General features: G+C 45.9%; 1 protein-coding gene across 1 annotated transcript in view; it reads right to left on the bottom strand.

Moving 5' to 3' along the window:
* Nucleotides 1-101: 101 nt before the first annotated feature.
* LOC122364847 (gamma-interferon-inducible lysosomal thiol reductase-like) overlaps nt 102-25,173 on the bottom strand; it is a 35,089-nt gene continuing 10,017 nt past the window's right edge. Inside the window, exons 2-6 of the mRNA XM_043335619.1 lie at nt 20,825-20,968; nt 7,388-7,579; nt 6,523-6,669; nt 5,524-5,586; nt 102-2,589 (exon numbers count right to left, since the gene is read on the bottom strand). Of these exons, the coding sequence (XP_043191554.1) occupies nt 2,554-2,589; nt 5,524-5,586; nt 6,523-6,669; nt 7,388-7,579; nt 20,825-20,968 (582 nt within the window). The 3' untranslated portion in view covers nt 102-2,553. The remainder of the gene's footprint in view (nt 2,590-5,523; nt 5,587-6,522; nt 6,670-7,387; nt 7,580-20,824; nt 20,969-25,173) is intronic.

The raw sequence follows: 25,173 nt of genomic DNA, 5'->3' as shown, positions 1-25,173 counted from the left end.
GCGCAGGACACCAAACAATGGCGTTAGAGGTTAATTCGGTTGCCTCGCCTTCGACTGTATCCGTTTCGTAAGGATTTATTTTCAAACGCTTATACTGTTGACGGCTGGAGTGTGGTTTTATTACGTTTTACACATTCATTAGAAATAATCCGATCACTGAACCAACATCATCACAACATTTCAAACACGCACGAGCACGGTATATGGTACGCATGTGATACATATGTACAACGCAGCTCGACTCTGGAGCGTCAGAAGTCGCTGGGTGTTTCGGAACAGTTAATATGTGTCGAGTGACTTCAGAACAGGAAAGATATGGCTCACGGACATGCCGCTCAGCTTACATCACGAAATGTCACGAACCGTGACTTACACACCGTGTCCGTGACGAGCGAGCGCCGACACTGTCACACGCGCAGACAACAACAACACCTCTCCGTGAACATTACCATTTTGTACAGTTTACATTTGAACGCACAGTGTACCGATACCAATTATTTAACATGAAATACTTACAGGTGATCAGACACTGTGTTCTTTCATAAACACGGATAAATATTAAAGCATTTGACTGTGCATGTGATGAAATATAGACCTCGGTATTCAGAGACCTCCAAATCGATTCTGTAGCTCAGACACAAAGTTCCTGTAGCGCAACAAAACATTTTGTCCTGGTATTTTATCTTTGAGCTTGAAATGACTTCAATTTAACTAACTTGTGTCCCAATTCATGTGTTCCAATGCAGTCGGGAGACGGGTAAAAACTGCACGGTGACATCTCACTTGATCATATCTCCAGTCATGCGTGAACCAAAGCACACAGATACCTACGTACCCACATAAAGCTATTATTCAATCAAACAAACATTAATGCCTACCTTGGCATTAATTTGTAAAGGGTAAGTGAACTTAACTTCTCGCTATTGGACGCTTCGACATTTACTTTATAGGCGACGGATTTAATTGGACAACATCGCCTTATGCTTTATTCTCTGTTGAAGCAGACGGGCAAAAATAGTTATCTGCATTGCTTATCATGAACACGTCATAGAATCAATATTGTGTGTGACACATACGCTTCATCACAACATATGTATACTTCAGTGTACTGCTCAACCGTAGTAATGGCGCAAATTCTGTATTTTATAACGATATAACAACAATAATATCAGCATCGATAATATCTCCACAAATCTGGCCGACGCATATTCAATTACAATATAAGCGCTGAAGATGAGATCCTTGGTGGGTGCCTTGAGGCATAAGACATAAATTTTGCTGTTTTTCTAATGCATAATAAGAAAAGCTAGCAGCTTCTATTCGGTAAGTTTGTCTTTAAAAGCAAAACAACGCATCAACAACCAAAATCCGAGGAGTTTTTGGAAATTGGAGACACTTTTCGGGAAATTCGCCCCCTCCCACTGCAGGAGCTACCTACCGTTTTGGATCCGCCAGTGCAGATGAGATTCGCATTTCTAAATGCTCCACAAGAAGTCAGTCTCCCGCACAATTTCTCACAAGCGTGAGAGGAAGGACTGCATTGGTCCTAGGATGCTAGTTGGCATCCATGGAATGTTTTCTCACAGCGTGCCTATTTCTCGCCGCCCATTGTTGGGTAGGACTGTCACCCGGCGCCTTTGCGACTCGGTTCACTTGAGAGTGAAATACATATGCCTTGGAATGTTAACTCATAAAATCACCTATACTTCGGAGTAATCAGGGAACAGAAAGAAGATAGCAACGTCTGAGTTCGCTGAGGTAATACAAAAAGTCAAGATTTCATCGTTCGGCGACTAAAACAAGTGTTTTTTTCGTAGAGACGTCTTAAAGGTGAATGATTTAGATAATCTTATGCACTAATTTCATGCAGGGTCTTTAGTGAAATATTGTAAGTAAAATCTGCTTATTCATTGTAGAGCGAGATCTTGCTTTTGGAACAAACCTCATCACAATGGATGACGACTTTTGTAAGCAAAAGCAATGCAACACTAGCGTGCATTCTGATGAAATGTGAATGATAAGGAACCTTTTCTGTGCAGCAGTATGTACAAGATTGGTCATAACTAACTGATAAATCATAAATGTAAAAAATAAATAAATCGATAGTTCCTCACATACTGTTGAAAAACAAAAGTAGCAGAACGGACTCTGTGGTATACCTCTTCGCTCAGATCATTATGACGTCATCCACCGTGACGCCATCATTCACGATTGATCCATCACTCCGCACGGCTACTTGGTCAACAAGAGTCCAATAAACTCTGAGTTAGTCATCTGGGTATCACATTCGAAGTGATCATTGATCTTTCGTCCTTCGTCTAGCCCGGGATCGATTCCCAGTGAAGGATCGATTCCCAGTGAAGCTGAGTATTTCGACCTGCCCGTACGATGAGCTCTACCTGTGGAGCGGTGAAGTGATGACTGCTGTGTGTCAGACAGGTCGGATGGCGGTCGTGACGCGTGATAGTATGAACTTGTGACTGACCGACCGGGAACCCCGGTGAGAGTCGCTGAGAGGTGTGATTGAGAGCGGAGAGGTGTGGTCGATCCGACCTACGGACATCCAGACAGCTTTTCACCGTTACTGTCCTGAAACGGAAAAGGCAGGTTAGCGACGACTGGAAGTGGACACCCACTGACTGTTGGTTGTCAATGCATTTTAGAGATATTTTTTTTTTAGAAAGGAAGGGACGGAGGGGTACTACTATTAATTATTCTTCTTATAAAATGATTTAGTTCTGAACCTCTGAAAGCATTGCGCAAGTTCAAGAATATATAGATCATTCCGTGTAACCTTTTTCACCATAAGAAAATATAGTTAAGATATAGCTTTGGAATAGCCAACTCTTGGAAGCTAATTACGTGTTATTTAGTTAATATAATGAATGGCAGACTACCGTGTCACAAGAATAGAGAAGTCTATGCCAATGGTCATGCTAGAAACTTTGGTAATGTGCCATGTGGCAGCACCTAATTAGGTTAGCATCGCGCGTCACTCAGGGCATTATTCGGGCCACAATATCTCCTGAGGAAATAGTTGTAATGGGTACAACCCCCACTGCGTACCGGGACCTCTCAAGCAGAACCCGGCTACTGGACGAGTCGGGCTTCCGACGCAGTTTGGAAGCCCCGCACATTGGCAGGATTTGCCGACACGTAGCTGGTTGACGGTCTGCAAGGCTTCTCGAAACGACAACAGAGCCGTCGAGCGTAACTTTGCCCACAAGGGATTCAGCCTCGTATGGGGCGATACTAACAGGATGATAGTCCACGTCAAACTGAAGCCAGGGCGTCATAGACAACGCAATGTCGATGTCAACAGTCTGCAATAAAAGAACGAAATAATTCCGTTACTTGCTATTAAACCCTATTATTCTTTACCTTTGCATAAAAAAAAAATTAGAAAGCCTCTGACGGCTGATATCAAGATTATGACAGTTATGCATATTTTCACGACAATTAACCATACCGCCCTTCGGTTCGACGGTCCATCATTATTTTTTCCAGCATGTTTGCAAGGGTGAAAGATGATTTTTGTCGTAATAAAATAATAAGCGAATTTCTAAATGTCAGTACAGAAAACAAAACCTGGATAGTAAGAATGACGCATTTCCAAGTTTCGCTTGCCATCGTTATGGGTCGTGGAAAGTAATTTATCCCCGCCGTAAAAGCAATAACTTTTTACGGTCCTCGGAAAGTACGCACGCCACTCTCTAAATAATATAATAAGCTGGAAAGCGATATTTGAAAAGGATCACATTGCCTGTTTTTACGTGTTGTGACCATCGCCTTTCACCACACACACACACACACAGAGATGGCAGTCACCGAGTTGACTGCAGCCCGTTTCGCGGTGGCCGCTATAACGCGTGACGCGGCTCTGGTCTATTTTCCGATAAGCGATAGTGGCGTTTCGTGCTCGGATGTTGTCGACTGGCCGGTGGTTTTTGTGCCGCCTCTCAGCTGGTCGATACGAACTGCTCCCGACTGTGCGATGGCGTATGTAATAATGCTAGCCCTGGCTCCTTTGTACCAATACTGCACCGCCACAAAATGATGATTGCTGTACTTTCGATCCATAGTCACATTTCAGTCAAAAGCAATTACCATCGCACACTATTGCAACTTCTATAATTGATGTGGTCATTTGTCTGTGGCGAAATAGGATAAGTGATGGAAAATGTAAACGTAGTTTCATCGCTATAATTACCTGAGTGCGTGTGCGATAAGTTTGCGAGTTGCGGCGCAGGCAGGTATGTCCTAGGCTTCCATTGTGCATTTAATTGTCGCAATCATAATTTTTAATTAAAATTTCCTCTGAATGTGACACGCAGTTGAACAATTAACCTAAACTTATATTTTGGTTAAAGCATTGATTATGAAGACGTATATGGATATAAAATCATTTTCTCTCTCTCTCTCTCTCTCTCTCTCTCTCTCTCTCTCTCTCTCTCTCTCTCTCTCTCTCTCTCTCTCTCTCTCTCTCTCTCTCTCTCTCTCCCTCTCTCTCTCCGTTACCAGCTTGTGCTGCTTCAAGCGGTCTTTAGAGAACGTATGAATATTATGAAACATCGTTATCAATGCACATTGCACACTCTGAGCCATCACTCCCATGCTAGTCACGCTGGTCACATTGATCCCACGTCACTCGTTGTTTTCTTATCTCGCCCCTTCTGCCTATTTAACCGTCTAATTTTTGCAAATCAAATCTGCTTTACATAACATGACATTTAGCATGATGACATCCAGGCCTTGAATCCCGTCCACTTGGCTTACATTAAAATATATGCCGATGTCAATATGCTAAGCAAAAGGCGCGGACGACAATGTGTTCAAACATAGCCAGTAAAGCTATATAGCAGAGAACATGATTCGCTATTTGATTACTTGGGCAGCACTTAAGGATCAATAACAGCTCCTGGGAAAATAACAAGACTTTATGCAATGCTTATATTGTTTATTGAAGTTAAATTTTCGGCTTTATAGTGCCGATTACGGTTCTAGATATTTGTTTTGATAGTTATGATACCTGATTGACTGCTAACGGTGAAAAAAATAATAAGCAAAACAGCATCCACCACGCTGCCGTAACCTTCCATTTATCGGAATCATTAGTGAAATTGTTGGTTGTGTGCCGTGAAGACGAGCCCCTGGACACTAACCCTCTCCAATTAAGGCATTCTCCGGTGTAGGGATGCGCCGGATCATATGACAAAGTGGCGCCTGAGGGCAATATGACCCCGAGTGCCAGAAACCCGACCTCCGGCAGCGAACAGAGTCGGGTAAGAGCAGGAACTGACAAAACCCTGAGCGAGGCTAAGCGTTGACGAACAAGTGAGACGAGGGGCGGGGGGGGGGGGTTCGTTGCTGACCTTTTGATGCTCATTGCACACCATTCTGCATCAGAGAATGAAAAAAGAAACTTTGTCGTGCATATGAAACGATTATAATTGCAAGCAGCCATCTCCCAGACATCTGTGTGATCCAAAAACACGTCACCAATCCCCTGAGCCCATGACTTACCTGATACCACTTACACACGAAGCCAAGAAAATATGACCGCATTTCCTCTTGCCGGTCTTGACTCTGGAAGAGGAAAAAAATGTCGTCAGTAATTTCGCATGAAATTCGACATCCTTGGAATGTGGCAATACGAAGCGCGCGAGAGACACCGACTCCTTTTCCTACGCTAGATCATGACAAATACAATGCATGCATTTTTGTTTTGCTGGAGCTTTTTATTATGAATTGTTATTTGCTTTCGACTCCAGCTCGCCGATTGTCGTTTATCATGGGTATAAGAATAAGTGCAAGGTCCTCAAGATAAGAACCAATATCTCCATCCCTGATGGGCAGCAGCTACTTATGCAACTGGCAAACGAATGTCCACATCCCCGTCGGAGACTGACTCTAACTACCAAAGTCTGACATCAGCCGGGGGCTAGCAGAAGTTTGTCAGCGCCTAACTTTCCCGTGACGATGCTCGCATCTCGGACTCTCCGACAGTCTGGAACGCAATAACGAAGGACTTCTACCGGTTTGTACCGCCAGAGGTATACGGAGAAGGTATGTACCTATGATTTGGCAACGTCTCATTCTCCAAACATAAACCTTCGACTATATTCTTAGATAAGCTTTCTCATGGGAGCTTTGTAATCATATATGATAACAATTTTTTGGGTATGTACCTAATATCTAAATGAAAACTTATGATCTTTTCATCCAGCTCCTATATCAGTATTTAAGGACGCAAAACATCACAATATTTGTCCGTTTTCTACAAGCAACGAGCCACCTACGCTTGGTCTCGCCTCACATAAGTGTCTTTTTTTTTTTTGCTACGGTGCGTTGCTTTGCACGCGTCCGTTCGCTTGCGTCGGACACGCGTCGTTCGCATCCCGCCACATCTCGCCGTACTCGCATACGTGTCGTACCGTGCCACAGCGCACATAGTGAGCACCTAGGCCGCATGCCACCCATTCAATCACTTAGACTAAATATATAAAAATAGTAACATCTCACCCCATTGACGGTGACTGTGGGCACGAAGCTGAGTCGAGGCCGGAGCGCCTCTGTTCGCTCTCCATACCGCTCCATCACCTGACTGATGACCCCGCCGTCTGCGCATGCGCTGACAGCCGACCACGAGAGACCGCTGGAGCTGGCGCACTGCAACATGGGGGAGCACACCTAGTAAACTCAGTTCGTCACGAACCCCAATCGTCAATACCCCAATCGGCTTCTGATCGGCCTAGAAATGCCTTGATAGCACTTCTAGGCAATTACAACCACCACTGAGCCCCAAAGGAACGTAACCAAACTAAAAATCATTTTCTGATATGTAATAGCTGGCAGCATATCACAAGAACAACTATTGTCTTCTAAGAGAGTAATTAAGGCTAGTTTCTGGGCCCGGAAGCTGGCCAATGCTGGAGCCGCCATCTTGATTCTGACCTAATGCTTCATCAGGACCCACCTAATCACCCAATCAAGAGCCTGTGAGGCGAGCGGGGGGGGGGGGGACAGATGTTCAGATCTGAGGATCGACCAGTGGCTCCGGCCGCCGCCAGAGCGGTGGCGTCAGGGCCCTCTGACTGGTTCATCACCACGTAATTGGGGCTCCGGGAGGTGCGTATGGAGTTACATCGACGGAAGTTTACGTTAACTAGATATCAGCGAAGCTCTGAAAACCTGATAAATAATTCATACAATGCCGTACTGAATGACATTTAGGTAGGTAATCGTTTCGGAGGATTCAGCACTATTTTGGTACGTAGCCTAAAATTCAAAGGAGTTTCGCACAGACATATTTGTGTGTAATAAAAGTAGTTTTTGTCAAAGGTCTCCTTCAATAACATTCCGATCGAAATATTTTTACCACGCTCACCTGCGCCGCGTGCTGTTCGAACAGCGCCGGCCTCATCTCCTTCAGCAGACAGACGACAAACCGGACGCCCTGTGGCGGCCGCTCGGCCAGCCGCAGGCCACAGGCGTGTACCAGGTTGGCGCGGCACTCGTCGGCACCGTGGTGGCAGGAAAAGGTCGGAGCGCCGCCCGTCGCCTCCGTCGGTGGCTGAGTCTGAAACGACAGGGCAGTAGAGCTGAAATATGAGGCCGGGGCGGGACGTGAGGAAGGGCTGAGCTTGAGTGTGGCTGAGAGCTGTGACGGTCTGAGACTGAGTGTGGAGGGGCTGGGTCGGGGAGAGCGAGAGCTGAGTCATCTTGGGTAGAGCGGAAAGAAAGGCTAATTAAGGCTGATGATGTCACGAAGGAATGCGCAACATAATAACGAACGTTGGGCTGCTGTTGATAAGATATGCATGGAATTTATAAAACATTGCTTTTTCATCCGCGGAAGAGAACGTCGCTGGGTTGGTATGCCCAAGTGGTGTACTAATCTGGAGTCATTGTCGGCAGTAATTCCAGCAAATGAAGCTTATAAGACAAGAATCAGTTATTAGAGGAGAAACGCCAGTCTATCAGACTGCTATACCTATTTTCACTCTAGCAGTAGTAGAGGCCACCAATGAAGCAGTCAGAGAAGCAGGATCAAAACTGATCCGGGATATATCGGCGGTCAGATTTCTGCGGTCACGAAGGGTAGGGTAAGGTGCCTAATTAGCGACCCCCTTAATTTGAACCGTCATTGCTCACGCTCTGTGGGTGCCACTGTGTTACTGGCTTGATTTTCGGAGAGATCGTTCATTTTTCTATTAAAATATAGTCATTTTCTGCCCCAATATTCACTAACTTATTTGTAGTGAGCATTTTGGCAAACCATTGCAAAAAAACGCTAATAGGGAACTCTTCCCAATTAGTGACCGGGGAGGGTCGCTAATAAGTCTATGGGTTTCCCCATATTAAAAATGGCAAAAAAATGCGACGCCTGAAAAGATGAAATATGATCTAAAAAAGGTAACCTATACGCAAAGCACTCAATCACTCGAACAGGAACGTTTATCCAACACATTTACGTAAGTAAAAACTGATCACGTGATGCACCGAAGGCGAAAAGAAGGCGGAAACCCAAATTTTGCGGGCTATCTTGTATGATATTCGAGGTCCGCGCTGAATTCGGCACCCCTGCAGTCGGTGACGACATTTGGCATCCTCTGCCACACATTGCAAGCTTCAGCAACACCTCATTTTCATTTCTCTCTTTCCCCTTTCTTTCCCTTCTTGAGCTATTTGCGACCATGTCAGGCGCAAATAGGAAATATGAGTTGCGACACATTTTTAACCGCCATGCTGTGCACAGTTAAGTGATTCACTATAGGAAAACGGTAATCAATTAAAAAAGGAATGTCGATTCAGAATAAAAAAGGTGCATTATCCTAATGTGCATCGCTTTTCATCAGAGAGGGCCCAATCACACACGTTTTGGATAAGAAACTCGTCATTTTTATTTAAACTCACCTGAAACGTCTCACCAGAAACATCGACGACCGGAAAATAATTTAATTTGATAACCAAAGTATGGCTGACCTGTTGACGATGTTTTTACCACGTTTTCTCCTGCCAGTTTTTCTGTAGGGAGGTAGGTCGCAAATCGGAAAGGGTCGCTAATTAGGCACCTTACCCTATATTGTCTTGCGTGTATTGCCACCAGCACCATATACTCAGAGATAAAAAGTTCATTTCGTAGCCGAGCCGCCCCCACGCAGACTGCGGTCACGTTATGATATTTAAAATGCACATCATTTAAGAGCCCTATTCAATTGAGCGCCCAAACTACCCATTTATAAAAAATAACTTGCACTTAAACCTGCACTGAATAGGTCCAATTTTAGTTGACTAATGGAGACAAAAGTGAGTAAAATGCCTAGCCGAAAAAGAAGACGGTCCAGAAAGAATGTGGATGACAGCTAATGTCCAATTGCTGAGCACCAATGGTCTCGGCGCTAAACTAGCTGTGAATTCCTATTCACAGCTCCTGCCAAAATGGCCGACCGGCGGAGAGCATTGAAGAGCTTTCAGGAAGTGCGACCGATAGCGAAGATGTGAAGGAACGAAAGAGGTCCGTCCGTGGGGAGAAATATATCCCTTGCGGACATCTCCAAAGGTTGGGACTTTTCAATTAAGAACAATCACTATTCTTTATTTTCTATTGAAAATCCCAACCTGAGCTACCTCTCTAGGGGGGTGTTTAGCGTTTCTGCCGCGATGTGGGTCATTTTGAATCCCTCGAAAACGGCACGGTAGAATTTCTTGCTATTTTCAACGTTTGGTCCCGTATCGGGGAGCTACCGACTGGCATCGGTCGCTTGAAATATAATTAACCCGTTTTGGGGTAATCGGCACGTGCATTTTCCCATAGGGTTAACATGGGGAAAAATTTAAAATGCGATTTGCGAATATGAGCGTGTAGAAATTAGCTCTATGACTATTTGGCTCATTTCTTAGGGTGGCTAGCTCAGTAGCAACACAAGATTTAGCAACGCCAGGCCGGAGCAGCTTAGACATAGATCAAAGGGATTTTCCAGCCGTCAGGGACTCCTGCCCTAACAAAAGCTTCCTCTGGAAAGCTTATTTTCTCAATTCTTGAAGAGATCAGTAAAATGGAATCATTTTATGTAACGATTTCGTCATACAGCGTCTTCGCAAACCGAAATGAATGGCTTATCTTATTTCCGTTACTCGTTTTGCGATTCGCTTTGGCTAACTTCAGCCAGAGGGAGCTCTCACTGAGTGATGCAAAGTAGCCCATCGGTCTGACGCAGGAGCTAAAAGTTAGGATTCGGCACCCGACGGGGCCAGGACGAGTTCAAATGCAGCACCTCGTAGTTAGGACGAGGCAGCTCCGCCCACATCCGCCCCTGCCTCGGCACTGAGAGGTTTCCCCGGCCAGCTACAAGACTGTGCCGACATTGAGGGCGCTCATTAGGCTCCCACGAAGCCACCAATGGTCGTCGCGGCTCAGTCACAATCAGGTGCGTCCATGTTAGGCATTGGCAACAGTCACGTATATTACGTAATTACCAGTAAAACGCCTTTTGGGCGACCAACGGAGCGAGCGAGAAGATGGGCCTTGCACGTGCGAAATTGCGAGGGGGTACCTCCAACTAACTTGTGCACTGCGCCCTATCTAACCGGTCTTTAGCGATGTGCCAAATTTCAGCGCAATCGGCCTAGCCGTTCTCGAGATCTGGAAGCGGCACACTGCACGTGCGCACGTGCAAGCGGGGTCCAAACTGACTTTTGCACGGCACCCTTCTAACTGGTCCCCAGCCGTGTACCAAATTTGAGCGCAATCGGCCCAGCCGTTCTCGAGATCTGGGAGCGCCCCCTGCACGTGCGCACGTGCTGTAGCACCCCAACCTTAACACATGCAGATGAATTATCTGATGGAGACCTAACTGTGTACCGAGTTTCAATTCAATCGGCCCAACCGTTGTGCCGTTATTGAGGTTGCAATTTTGGGGGTTCTTAAAAAATGTCCAACTTTACCACGCGCCACGTGCGGTGGTTGGCAAGAACGCATGGTGGCCATCACACCACAGAACTTTTACGTCCAAGTGACATTCAGTAAAGAAGACCGCTTGTCAATCGGATGTCCCGTTCCTAAGATATTAGCTTTTGAAAAGCGTCCCCACTCCCCACGGCCGGCCGGCCGGCCGGCTGCTCATACTCAGGATTTTCCCTTAATTCAGTATGAGACTCCGCTCGCTTCGCTCGCTCCGTAATTAGCAAGACACCTTACAAAAGGTGTCTTGCTATTTTTGTTCGCAAGCACATCATGGCCTCAATGACCTATCTGCTGATGAAAGGACAAGGCTGTCGTGTCTGTAAAACATTGTATGCATGTATGTATGTATGTATGTATTTACGATCATGGGCAATCCACACATGGCGTGGCGATTACTGCCCAACATATAAGACAGATGCAGCAGCCAGATCATTCATATCACAGGGCTGGGTGTTTAAATGAATGTGCTAAATATGTCTCATTTAGGCGCTTGTTGTGCAAATGAATATCTAAGGACTGTTTAAAAACAAACAACACCCGCTTTCTTCATCTGTTAGCCGTTGAACGCTGGCATTTCATGCAGAGTTGTTCAAAGCACGCACAATGCACATGATGTGCTTAACCCTCGCCCCGTTGGGGGGGGGGGCATTTTGGCCCCCCCTTTGGTTTTTCCTGAATCGCCAAATTTTCAGTACCTTCCCGGGCATCAATTTGACACCTGCACACCAAATTTCAAGTCTTAGGTCATCTTAGGTCAGGAGTTATTGAGGTCAAACTGAGGTCATGTTCGAGCAAAAATGAGCAAAAAACATGCAATCTTGAAACGCGCACCAAATCTACAGTTATCAAGCAATTTCAAAGTTCTTTATATGGCCTAGTAGACAAAAAGCGGCGCTACAAAACTGCGATCTCGGATTTTCAAGATTTTGGGTTTTTGACCAAAAAAAAATCAAAAAATTAATTTTTTTAGAAAAAAACTTTAAAAAATCCATATTTTCCCGAATTTCGAAAAAGCGGAATATATGTGATAGTCCCAGCGCCCTTCTATATACATACCAAATTTCAGATCGATATCTCGTTTTTTGGCCAAGTTATAGCGAAAAAACTGTTCAGAAATGATGACGTCAAATTTTTGAACTCAATTTTTAGCGATTCTAGACCACGTACGCCAAAACAAAGACCACCATTGAACTCCCCGTGACGAGCTGCATCGATTCGATACCCATTTTATGCAAAAATATTAACTTTGAAATTTGACCTAATTTGACCTAACCTTGACCTGACCTTGACCTGACCTTGACCAAAACGTGACCTAAGCTGGCCCCAAAGGCTGCCTGACCCACATAATCGCATTTGTCATGTAAAATGGACCATAAAACATGTATCACACGACACTTTCATATTGTGACCCCCCGTGACCTGACCTCTGTGGCCTGACCTGGTATCAGTGACCTCAAATAGCAAAATATGTGTTTGAAGAACATTTCCCCATCGATGATTTTCAATGAAATGCATTTTACTCGATTTTACAACGCATTTCTTGAAATGCCTGTAAACGGTGAAAATTGGACCTTTGACCTGACCTGTGACGTCATCGGTTTGACCTAGGTCAATAAAATTGGGTCACAAGGTAGTTCCTTGATAGGGCTATCCAACACCGTTTGCCGCTTGTCGCTAGGTTGCGTGGTTCTCGAGATCTTAGGGGGGGGGGGCCAAAATGGCCCCCCCAACCGGGCGCGTTGCTCGGCAGAGCCCAACGGGGCGCGGGTTATGTGACCTGTTTCGGAGTGCTACGTGCAACCGTTGCATCACTCAATTCAAGATCCATGCCGAAGTTCTGACACTTGCATGCTGAGGCAACAGCTACGATCGATTTAGTGCATTTCTAGGATCCATCTAAGAATAAACCTCGTCGTATTTTCATTGAAGCCAATCATGAGCCTTACATTTGATATAACACATTCATTTAAAAGTTCTTGCTTACCACTTATTTCCACCTCCCTGGCTCCACTGAGGCTCTATTGAGCGGGACACCCAGCAGCGCCTGTTGCATGCCAGTCCAGTGGTGGCGTGACACGGCGGTGACGGTGGTAGCACGCTGACGGGCCAGTCAGGGCGAGCACAAAGCGACGGTAATACGCCACCCGGAAGTCTGACTTCTGTAGCGCGGAAGGCTGATAGGAAAGTGGGAAAAGTGGAAAAGTGCAGTTGAAGTGTGGAATTAGTCAGAAATGAAGAAAACCGCCACCTTTCGTCAGTACTCCTTCGATAGATGGTCAAAGAGGAAAAACGAGAAGAAATAATAGAGGAAGGACAAAGATAGAGAAAGATAGAAAATGATGAAAGTCCTCCCTTGCAGACAATATTGCATCGGGTGATAGTCGATGCTTTATGTTATTTGAGGCTGGTCATTCTGGTACATTGAATCGGCTTTGCTAGGTTGAATGTCATGTTTATGCTTAATTTCCTTATGCCCTCGAGTGTCATTTCATACGATCATTCCGGCTGAGTTTAGCACACCTCCTACTGGTCCTTAACCAAAGATTCATTCGTCCCCATTCATTATGCCCTTTCACGTCTCCCATTCTAGTTTTCGTTTGTGCTACCCCGAAAGTCTCCCTCCAGTAGTGCCGGTGACCAAATGAAAGATTGACTCCCAAGCTGGATAAATGTCCATTAAACTGCATACATTCTCGCTAACAGGGTCTTAAGTGTCGTACTCTGTCTGCTATCCGCCATATAACAAAGAAGCTAAGTAAAAACTCACCGGAGGCTACCATGCTGTCCCATCCCGGGCCTTCCTCAATTTAGGGCCCGTCGGCCTGCCGAGTTACCACTAACACAACGTACACTGCACCACGTCACTCGACGTCACCACATCTCGGCCTAACTCTTACGGGGGAGCCCGTCGACTCCGAGGACTTAACGCTGCGTACCCCGGTGGCTACGACTTACCGGCCTCACTAACTTTTACAGGGGCTCAACTACCTTGACTACCAAAATTATCCGAACTACCTACATACCTCTCAATACTTCGTTTGCTTACCCTGCAACTCCAACTCAATCCACCTTTCCACCTACTGACAAACCTACCGACGTCACTACCTCACGACACTACGATACGGCCCCTACTCTCAGTCGAAATAAGACGTGCAGACATTGTTGACACCGCCCTGACAATACAGACCTCTCGCTGTACGCACTCAACTATACAAAAGCCATGTTGGTAGAAATATCGACATAGAAGCCGGGCACACAAGCCGTCTAGCCTCGAAGAAAAAAAAAACAATTGCCCGTACGATAACAAAAAAAAAGAAACTTCCCGCCTCAACCTACTCTCGACTCCCTTACATTTCCCGAGGAATTCCTACCCATCGCATCAACAACACATCGCCTCGGACTACCTGCCCTATTCCTACTTCGCACTCGTATCCCTTTCCTTACGTCCACTGTATGATCGTAATAGCATAAAACAACGGTTTAACTGAATAATCATTTTCCGACAAGGCTAACATCCTACTTTAACCCTGCTCAAAGCAACACCTGGCGCTCTTAAACCGTTCACGGAAATTACTTCGTAATCCTCAATTATCTCATTCTAAACAACTAACGTTCTTAGCTCACAAAATACGGCTCGGTCAAGGCGAGCACTCACAAGTTCAGCTGCGCGTTATCATTCCTATCTTGATCTTACTCAACCCATACTTTCCTTATTCAACGGAAACCAACGTCTATTAATGGAAAGACTGATGGATAATATATTTAGTACGGGGGGTCTAGATTGGGCTCTCCTTCGGACAGGGTACGGCGAGAACTGATCACCAGTAACTCACCGGGCTAGGTTGGACGTATGGACGGGTACGACAAGAACTGATCACCAGTAACTCGTCGGGGCGTAGGATGAGCGTATGGACGGGGTACGACAAGAACTGATCACCAGTAACTCGGCGGGGCTTGGGATGAGCGTTTGGACGGGTACGACAAGAACTGATCACCAGTAACTCGTCGGGGCTTAGGATGAGCGTTTGGACGGGCTACGACAAGAACTGATCACCAGTAACTCATCGGGGCGTAGGATGAGCGAATGGACGGGGTACGACAAGAACTGATCACCAGTAACTCGTCGGGGCTTAGGATGAGCGTTTGGACGGGTTACGACAAGAACTGATCACCAGTAACTCGTCGGGGCTTAGGATGAGCGAATGGACGGGTTACGACAAGAACTGATCACCAGTAACTCGTCGGGGCTTAGGATGAGCGAATGGACGGGTTACGACAAGAACTGATCACCAGTAACTCGTCGGGGCTTTAGGATGGGCGTATGAAAGGAATGCAGGGCATATTTTAGTCGTTGATCCCATAAACAAACGAACGGATGTACATCCTAATATCTTTAATCCTACTTCCCGAATCCTATCCTGATATCTATGTACTTACACAACCTTCGGAGAATTTACAGAAAACCTTCTACTGATTTCGGAACACCGCAACCTTACAATGAAAGAAAATCACTCACCTTTCTGGAACTTCTCCGGGCCAGCTCCTCAGCCTCCGACCAGTGCGCGGATGAGTCAGTGTTCGCAGCTACCGTCTTTCTCTGCTGTCACCCATAATTCTCCCTTGTCCCGATCGTCCCGATTTACCCTCGTGTTCTCTCTCTCTCTTTCCGTCCCTTCAGTTCGTACTGATAACCTCCTACCCTTTCCCGAAATTTCCCTCAAGACTCTTATGAAAATAACAGATTGATATATTTGTGAAGCGAAGCAATGCGAGCAAGCGGTAACAGTAAAACAGTAAAGAAAGGGTACGTTTCTCCGCCAACGACGATAAGTCAATAGTGAACATTTTCCTTTACAACTGATATCATACTCTGGTTTGCTAATTGTTACCTAACATTTAATCATTCGAAGATTTCCTAACCAACAAAGCTAAACAGATCTTATCATATTACGCGTTCCGGAAACTAAGCCAGTTTCAATCATTGGAAACAAAATATTATCTACGCTGTATGTGCCAGTTTTCTCGCCAACCCACTAAGGTTCTGATTCCTAACGGAAAGTTCTGCCTTTTCCGTAGCTTCTTCCATAGATTAAATCATTTCCCAAGTTACGACGCATTTGCCGAATAATAACCAATCAGGCAAAATCCACACACAATATTCCTAAAAAAGCTTTGGTAACCTGCGTCCAGCCTGTACGGTATTGATATTTAGCTGTATTCGTTACGTTGTTAATTCATAATATAAATTTCTTAAACCCAGTTTCATTTGCCCCACCCAGCCGCCAGGATAATCTCAGGGAACTTAGATGGTGGGATCGGGCGTGTGTCACTCGGCCGGAGTCCCCCAGGGATCTGTCTGTCCGCCTCCGGCGGCGAGCGTTCCTCTGCCGCTCTGATGGGTCATTACCAACTCTTCTCTGATTGGTCCGCTCCCAGGGTACCGTCTGGGATGCAATTTATGTCTTGAAATTTTACTGGTTTCTTGAAGTTCTCTTGTATACTAGCTACGACTTGACATCCAGTGTTTGTTGTAACCTTTTACTTGAGTGTTTTCAACGTCCCCTTTCATTGCTGATGGATTTTGCGACTTCGGTCCTGTGCTGTCCCCTGGTGACCATTTGGGGCTCTTCGGGGAGGGGTTGGTGACGTACCCTCGCGGCTCCGCCCCTGGGTCGTTGGAGACAGTCACTCGACTCGGATGAGGCTGCTGAATCTGCGGCGACGGCGGCCGGCCGTTGCTGACTCAGCTGTGGATGAGTCGCAGTGAGGGCAGGCATGTGGCGATGACAGCGGACTGTGGTCATTGCGCCACAGCAGCTCATTCGGGGCTGTGATGTGCCTCTGTCGCTCATCCTGCGGGGTTACTGAGGACGGTAGTCCGTTCTAGACGAGAATTTGCTGACGCTACGGCGGCGGCGGCCGACCGGCTCTCTGTCCCGACGGCGCTGACACTGGTGGGGATGAGGTGCTGGGATGGAAGGCTTGTGACCAGAGCGCCACGGTATGATGACTGCTGCTACTGAGTATGGGAAGGGGAGTATGGCGGGCGGCTGGGTCCCGATCTGAAAATGTTAAGGCGTCCCAAGATGTAGCCTTGCTACACTTCCGTTGCCCCCTACCTCGAGGACTAGAGGATGTCATGCGCAGCTCTGACACTCGGCATTGCATTAAAGGGTATCATGTCATTTGCTGAACATACAGCAAGTTTTTGTTGGGAATCATGTCCATTGCAGAATCTTTCTGTCAACGAAAACAACGGAGCAAGGACAGTCTTAGATATCGCATTCGGGCATCTTGCACTGAACACGCTTATGAAAACCGGATTAAATGAATCCTGATGGACCATTCAAAGTTCTTAAGTTATGTAAATGCATCTTTCCATAAATAATGCTGCGACTCCCATCCGAGACACTTATTTCGGAGAAGATGGCCGTCTCGCCCCAACTGCTGATTAAACTTCACGTCCCTCCTGACACCGGGAAAGTCTGTGCAGGAGCGGACTTGGGCCACAATTACATACGTTTTATTTCTGCTGGTCGCTTCTCAAACGTTCCTTTGAACGCACTGGTGCGGTACAGGTCAGACCACACAGCGTATAATCGGATTATAGTTTCCACTGCTGACAGCTTGAGCGCTTGATCTGTAGCATGACATTTGTGGTACTGCTAGACATTTAGTAACTGCTGTGATCTAGGTGCTATTTATTTGAAATAATCAATTGGCTTGTGCTGCATGTGCAGTGTGCACTGTGCAAAAAAAAAAAAACTTGCAGTAGGTGAAACACAGCATATACTATTTTTTAGTCTCCGAATTGTTGAAACATATAAACTGACTCCAGAATAGGCTCCATCGTATATTTGTCGCTATAATGAATCCTAGTCAAGTGAAATGTACTTGTTAGGTAAAAAGCACATTGTAACTATGTGGAATGTATGCTATTGTGAATATATCTGCATGACGAAAAATAGTTCTGCATTGGGTACGATTTCCAAGAAACAGCACAGTACCTACGTCGTAAACAAGGAAAAAATATAATCATCAACCACTTGTCAATTGCTTTCAAATATATGCCACAGATTACAGAGTGACATGTTGTTCATTCGTTTCTCGCAAGTTTCAGATTTTGTCCATGCTGCTCCGTATAGACTTCAGCTGTCCCGATTGTTATACCAGGCTGGCAAACAGCGTCATTGGGTCACCAGGGAGCTCATTAGATGTCGGCATCCCCCAGAGAATGAGACAGGACAGATGATAATCCATCGTAAGAAGATATCTTTTAATGGCAACCGCCATCCGGTCTGCCCCACAAGTTTGGAATTATAATAAAAATAAGCGTGATCACTATAAGATTGTTCTACACATAGCGATACAATACCAATGCACTGGCAAACGTAATACGCCCCTCACACTTTTGGCTACATGAGCTGAGTTAATGCAATAAAAATAACAATTTAAAAGGTTAATCGCAATCGTTTATCGCAACCCAAATTTATCGCAGAAGCAGGGGTAAACGTGGGGCAAACGGCCGGTGTTCAGGCGTGCGCTGCGGAACAGTATAGCATTCAGGCGCTCGATGCCAGTGCCATCTATTGATTAGAATGTCAATAGCAGGCCAACGCGAGGCACATTCCCAAGTCATTGTCGTGCCAGTTTTAGCCCGAAGCCAATACAGTAATGAACAGCCTTGTAGTCGATAGAATGTATACTCACACATACTACTTCTAGGAATGAAAAAAGGAAATGTCTCAGTGTTCCTAGCCATGGTTGTAAACTGTAAAAGTAAGTACTTACGTACTTACCTATCACGTTTAACAGACCGGAGCAGCAAACCCAAAACACTGAGCAGCAGACCTGCAGGATCAGACACTGAACAGTGCAAACCCATAGATAAAGGACACTGAGCAGCAGACCCTCTGCAGACACTGAACAGAGGGCACTCTCAGGACAGAAACACAGGCGACAGACTGGCAACAAGCAACCCCTGCGCCTGATAAATGGCTTCGACCGGCCACATTCGGGTCGAGGCTCAGCGACATGCACCCTAACCAGGCCACCGCCAAATCAAAATGGAAGGGGGCGCTTCTCATAGCTGCAGGAACATGACATTAGGAAGCATATGAGCTACGGGGATATAAATCCGGAGCAAAAGCACTGTATGAAGAGCATTTATTAAAAACTTTCTTTTTCAAAATTACAAAAACATTTTGAACAATGTATAAAATGGTATCATTTTACACATATAATAGGTAATTATGTACATCATCGTCTACATTTGGTGATCAAAAACGACATATGGGTGGTTGACCAATTATAACACAAAAATATAACACAAATATATAAACATTTTTTATAACACAAATATGTGTGCATTAAAGAAAACATACGTTATTATAGTTTGTACTTGGGGAGCATGTATAATGCTCCTTAAAGGTTTATTGGCATATTGGTGATGCACATGTGCATCTTTTCCAGCCAAAACAGCAAAGCAATGTCCAGACACGCAAACAACGTTAACAAGAATATGCATGATTTAGAAAATCGAAACATGATTCCAACTGACAATCGCCAAATTACGAACACGTAATGGAAATGCATAAATCACATAGTTCACCTTCATTGATATGACCAAGAAAAGCGTGCTCACAAATCACAGTTCACAAATGTCCAAGAGCATTGCCAACTGAACACTCATGGTCAAATGCAACGTCGAATGTCAATGCATATAGTTAATTCTTGATAACCGTCCTAAGAAATCACGTCGAAATCATGAAATAATCCTATTGGAAAAGCTCTTCACCTACGCAATCAGTTCACTGATATACTGAAGGAATTCAGAAATACGTAGATCAGGCAGCTTTATCAACACCCATATGCATCGCTTATTGTTAAGCGTGAGACGGCCAACCATTTTGAATATTTGAAGAACACAATTATCGCTTTCTACGCCTTGCGGACTCCAATCTGTGGCGGACGTGGGCACCCAATTACCGGAACGCCGCTCCTGGGACCGGTACAGACTATGGGCCAATTTCACCGCTATAGCAAGCACCTGCTAAATATACATCTCAGCTCATGGGAAAGGAACCATCCGGAGACAGCTTCGTCCTCTCCATTTAGTTTTAATAATACATTATTTTGCCTGTCAAAGCAGCACATTTGTTTCCCTAAAAGACATCGTGGGCAGGCGACGTTCACTACAATTATTTAAATTATTTTCCTTGCGAGACCATGCGCCTGCTCTGCTAAATTCCCACACATATCCTGCGAGCTATGTATGTAAGTGGTGTGATGATCTATGATTGGTGTTTCTCGGAGGAGCACACCATTGCGATTCATCATGGACAGCCTGCCGCCCTACCACAGATGACGATGCTATTGGGAGCGGTCTGCTCAAGGCTATATAGATTTGCTGAACTGCTGGGTGGTGTGTAGAATTGCTGTGGATGTTTGGGAACGCTGGAACCACACTTCAAGTGCTGTCAAAACACTTCAGGGCTGGCAATACGAGTCATGAGGTAACCATGAAATAGCGATGTTTTGTGCATTCAATCAAATGAGTATAAATAAATGACGAGGCAGATGCTGACTGCATATCACATTAGGTCACGCAACGGCTGGGTTTTATTGACCATGTGACAAAATGCTATTAATTCACATTGCCCGCTGTGTTTCTGCTTATATATATATTTGTATTCCAAAATTTTATATATAGTGCGAAGCCTTGAACACCTTTCGATCCCAAGCCTCACTGATGTATTGATAAATGGAATAACTTTTTTCAGCAAACGCAAATAATGCAATAATGCAAAATAAAGGTTTCAAACGAATATCGCCATATGTACCTAGACGCACACATACCTTTGCCTTTCCGTAAGGCACGAGCTCGACCCGCAGCGTGTCGGGCATCCTTTGGTAGGCCGGCCACAGCTGGTCGGAGATAAAGGAGCGGCTGTCTGGACAGAAAGCCTCGTAGTACACCACCACGTCCACCACGGCTACCGCCTGTCGACAGATTGGACACGGGCGTCAGCGACATCGTGACTTCAGCGAGCTCTCAGGGACCGGTACATACACTCTGCGAGATGTATGTATGTATTTATTTGAACGCCCACAGGTATGACACCCATTTACAGACGCAGTCCGATACTAAAACCTAAAAAACCTCTGTGAGATATGGTTGTCGGTTTTTGAGCACGCGTCGCCTCAAAATGCCAGGCTACATTTTACCATATTTACTAACCTTCCCTGGCGAGTGGCGTGGTAGCTTAGTAAGTACAACTCGCCAGAAGTCCGGCTCTTGTGCGATGTAAGGAACTTTTGTGGCGCCGGGGATGTAGAAGGTCGGGCTGCTCAATTGCTCATAATGGCCGTTTTCACGACGGAATAGCAGGCATCTATTTAATCCCCATTTGATCCTTAAGTTCCTCAGGAATTTTAGTAGTTCTTTTTAGTAGGTTCCCCAGCTTTCGAATGAATGGTGCGTTAGTTTGCTATTTTTCTATTAAATATCACATCGATTTACTTTATCTAAGGATTTATCACTAATATCAACATAAAGCGTAAGCACAATTATAAAATTATGAAATTATTAAATACTAGTACAATAGTTAAAAAAAGATACTGAGCTGCCAGGCTACAAAGAATATATTCATTTATGGCGCACGACAGACATTTAGAAAGCAGCGCCCTGTTTTATTGCACGCTGCTAGCCGCTTCCATTGGGTTTTGCAGGCCGTCGTCATTGGTCGTTACACGTATGATGTCACGCGACTTGTGGCCTGTCACGGCTCTTTAATGATCTCCACTAAATGAATGCAACAATGGCCTTTTAAGTTGATCTCTGTGGCCATCTGTCTATGGAGCGACCAATATGAAAGTTGGGTGAATTTACCGGGGTTACATGACTATGAGCAAGCAAATGTGTATCAGGAATGGATTTAGGTGGAGAATTGCGCTGGACCATGAGTGCTCGAACGCTCCCAATTCCACGCCGGTTTGGCTTTGGAGCCGAGACAGACGATGCGGGTCAAGGTCACCGCTGGGGTAACGGTGGATTGGGTGCGCCCGAGCACCCGTAACGCGGCACAATTCTCCATCTATGGATTTTCCTATTCGCTCAGCATTGTGATAGGCGTTCGTAATAGCATTTACTCTGCTCATGTACCTATCCCCGGTTATTTAAAAGAAGTTTTTTGTGGGGGAATATCACGGCTTTAGGTACTCGGTGGCCCTATTCACGACTTTCAAAGAATGCTCCGATAACTAAACACCGCACAGACCTACTGCATTAGTGAATCTGACAGAATGTCTGTGGAATTACATCCCCCCTCACCACACCCCTAAAAACTCATCCAGTGTCCAAAACCACTTTTATCGACTCGCCAAAAAAAAAAACACACACACACACATACACACACAAAGCATGGGGCATGTCAGCTCTCAGTTCATTTATTATTGTCTTTACCATGGTTCAATTGCATTGCGCGATTTAAAGCACGTGAGTGCCTATATAGTATATATGTAGAAAATAATATCTACAGCAAAACATCCAAAATTACAAAGGCTACAATGCTTAAAAAGTAGGTTCATCAAGGAAGCCCATTTTTACTTGCGTTGTGTTCCCAACCATGCGATTCCAACGCGGGCTATTCGCAACGTCTGTTAATTGGCACGTTAACAACTGACAAGCCGCCACCGCTGCCACTTATTCATAGATGGTTGATATCGCAGCTTGGGCGTCAGCAGCGCGGCCCACAACGCGTCGGCGCCAGCGCACGCAGCTGTTGGCACTCGGCAGCCGGTGTTGCGACTTAACGGCCGGCCGGCCCCATGAAGGAGAAGCTCTTGGTGAAGCTTTGTGATCGCCTCATAGCCGCCTTGGATGTCATCTTTCTTGGCAGATCCATCCGTTCAGATGGTACGGTGCAGTCTGGATAAAGGACGAAGTCCAACGCCGCTAACCCCGCGACCGCCACCCCACAACGTGGCCGCAGACCGAACGGGCGTGAGGGCCGTAAGGGCCACCCCGCCATCCGGTAGGTGGCTGAGCAGCCGGGCGCAGCGGCGCCTGGGCGGCGGCCGCGCTGAGATGAAGTCCCAAACCGCCATGTCGCCATCACCGCCATCACCATTGCTGCAGCTGTTCCCAACCGCCTCAATCGCCGCCGTTTTGCCAGCAGTCGCGCCGCGGAATGGCAGAAGCTCCAGAGTAGCCTCCAGCGCCCCTCTCCGCACGTGTGCAGATGCACTGCGGCCGCCGGGTCCGACGTCCAGGCAGAACATGATATTTCCATGCTGCTCCGACGGTGGGCTGGTCTTGTTTGGGCGTTCCTCCACTGTGACGTCGGTCACGCCTGCCCCGGCCAGGGCGCAGAGGCCGACGTGTCACCATCCGGTTGCAGTCCTCAGTCGGGTCGCAACGTGTACCTCTTCCGCAGCGTGGAGCGCGCTCCCGCTGGGCAGCGATACAGCCAAAAGTAGCATAGCATGCGGGCGGCCAGCGCTGCGCCGGACAGCGGACCCATGCCGGGGGTATGCCGGTCTCGGCCATTAGCGGGGTCGTCGGGGCCGAGGCTGTACATACAGCTGGTGACCGCGTGAGCCGCCAATCGAAGCTCACGGCTTATAAGCTCGACGCGGGCATCACACGCCGTCCCGATGGGAGCTCCACGACGCCGCCGCGAACTCCAGCGCGGCTCGCAGCGCGAAGACCAGTACGGACGGCCGGGGCAAACGGCGTGCGGGAGTCGCAGGCGACGTTCTGCGGACAGAAAGGGTTGGGCATAAGCTGGTCGGCAGGACACTCTTGAGCCGAGCCTTTGATGTAATTACAGATGATCCAGAAGCATGCACAAAAATTCATGACACACTATTCTCATTTATGTATTTGCTACATATGATATGATATACCAGCTCATGATCAGTGACGCATTCTGGGCAATATGTTCTAAAGTGAAGTAACTGAAGTTACAGCTTAAAAGCTTAAAAAAACAGCTTAAAAAACACACACACACATTCGATAGCTTATGAGAATAACATGCCTTGTGTGCTTAATGCAGGAAAATATTTTTTCACTTTTTTAGAAACAGCAAAAGAGTTGTCAACAAGCCATGTCAACTATCTACCTAAACAATTTTTATGGAAACTGCTCTAGCTAGCTTAAAGTTCCACAACGTTTCCGGAGCACCGTACCCAAACTCAGTTCATGTTACAAGAAAAAACAGTAATAATGCCTCCTAATTTTGAATGAAATATAGGTATGAGTAATTTGATTTGGAAAGCAACAAATTTCCGCACATCATTTTAGCAAAATTACTATTTTCTTCAGCCATCAGGCTACACAAAACTATAGTAAACTTTACGATCTAGTTTACAAAAAACCAAAGCCCCGATTTTAACAAATGTAGATAAAATTTAAACAATTTTAAAAAATGTATCGTGGAGAAAATGAAAAGTGTAGATTTGTAAAGCCGGGATATTTCAATTTCACGGATTAGGCACTAAAAGAAATATCTTCACCTTTCTTTGAGCCACCAGCCTTCACCCAAGTTTTACACGAATGTAGTGAAGCAGACAATGTGGCAACTCAAAATTGTGATGGTTTGAGATAATTATGACGGTAAAAGAAAAAGCAACACAAGGTTCCTTACCGTCGTTTTTTCACATGGGCTCAGATGAGGCTTCAACTGTTGCCGACCTGAGGAGCTATAGGGACTTGAGCTTTCCAAAACTCAATTTCTAAGGGCACTGAGCAGTGTTTGGCTTTCACACGAATGCGATAGTAAGTTATATGAAGTTAACAAAGCAAGCAAAGCAAAGCATGATGCCCCGCGCGTCCGCCCGCGACCACGCCCCGCGTCCGACTCCCGACCGCCGCGTGACCCGAGGCGCCCGGCGGTCACGTGACCTACCGGCCGGGACTGCAAACGGCCTTCACCACCATTCTTGTATGACGTCATATCCTACTGAGGTGCTGATTGGTCGGAATTAGATACCTGAAGGTAATTATCTGCCGTAGTTATTTTTGTTTCATTGTTTTGCGTGTTTTCTTATATGAAATGTAATTAAAAAATTTGTCATATTTTGATCACCATTAAAACATAACTGAATAGGTATAAAAGAGAACTCGATATATACTTTCCTTGTTTTTAAGAATTCCGGAATTAGATACCCGAGGGAGCAAAGAGGGAGCAAGTTGCCACGCTGAT

The sequence above is a fragment of the Amphibalanus amphitrite genome, unplaced genomic scaffold (assembly GCF_019059575.1).
Source record: "Amphibalanus amphitrite isolate SeventyFive unplaced genomic scaffold, NRLGWU_Aamphi_draft 000702F_arrow, whole genome shotgun sequence".
Classification (NCBI taxonomy): domain Eukaryota; kingdom Metazoa; phylum Arthropoda; class Thecostraca; order Balanomorpha; family Balanidae; genus Amphibalanus; species Amphibalanus amphitrite.
This window is presented reverse-complemented; position numbering and strand designations above follow the sequence as displayed.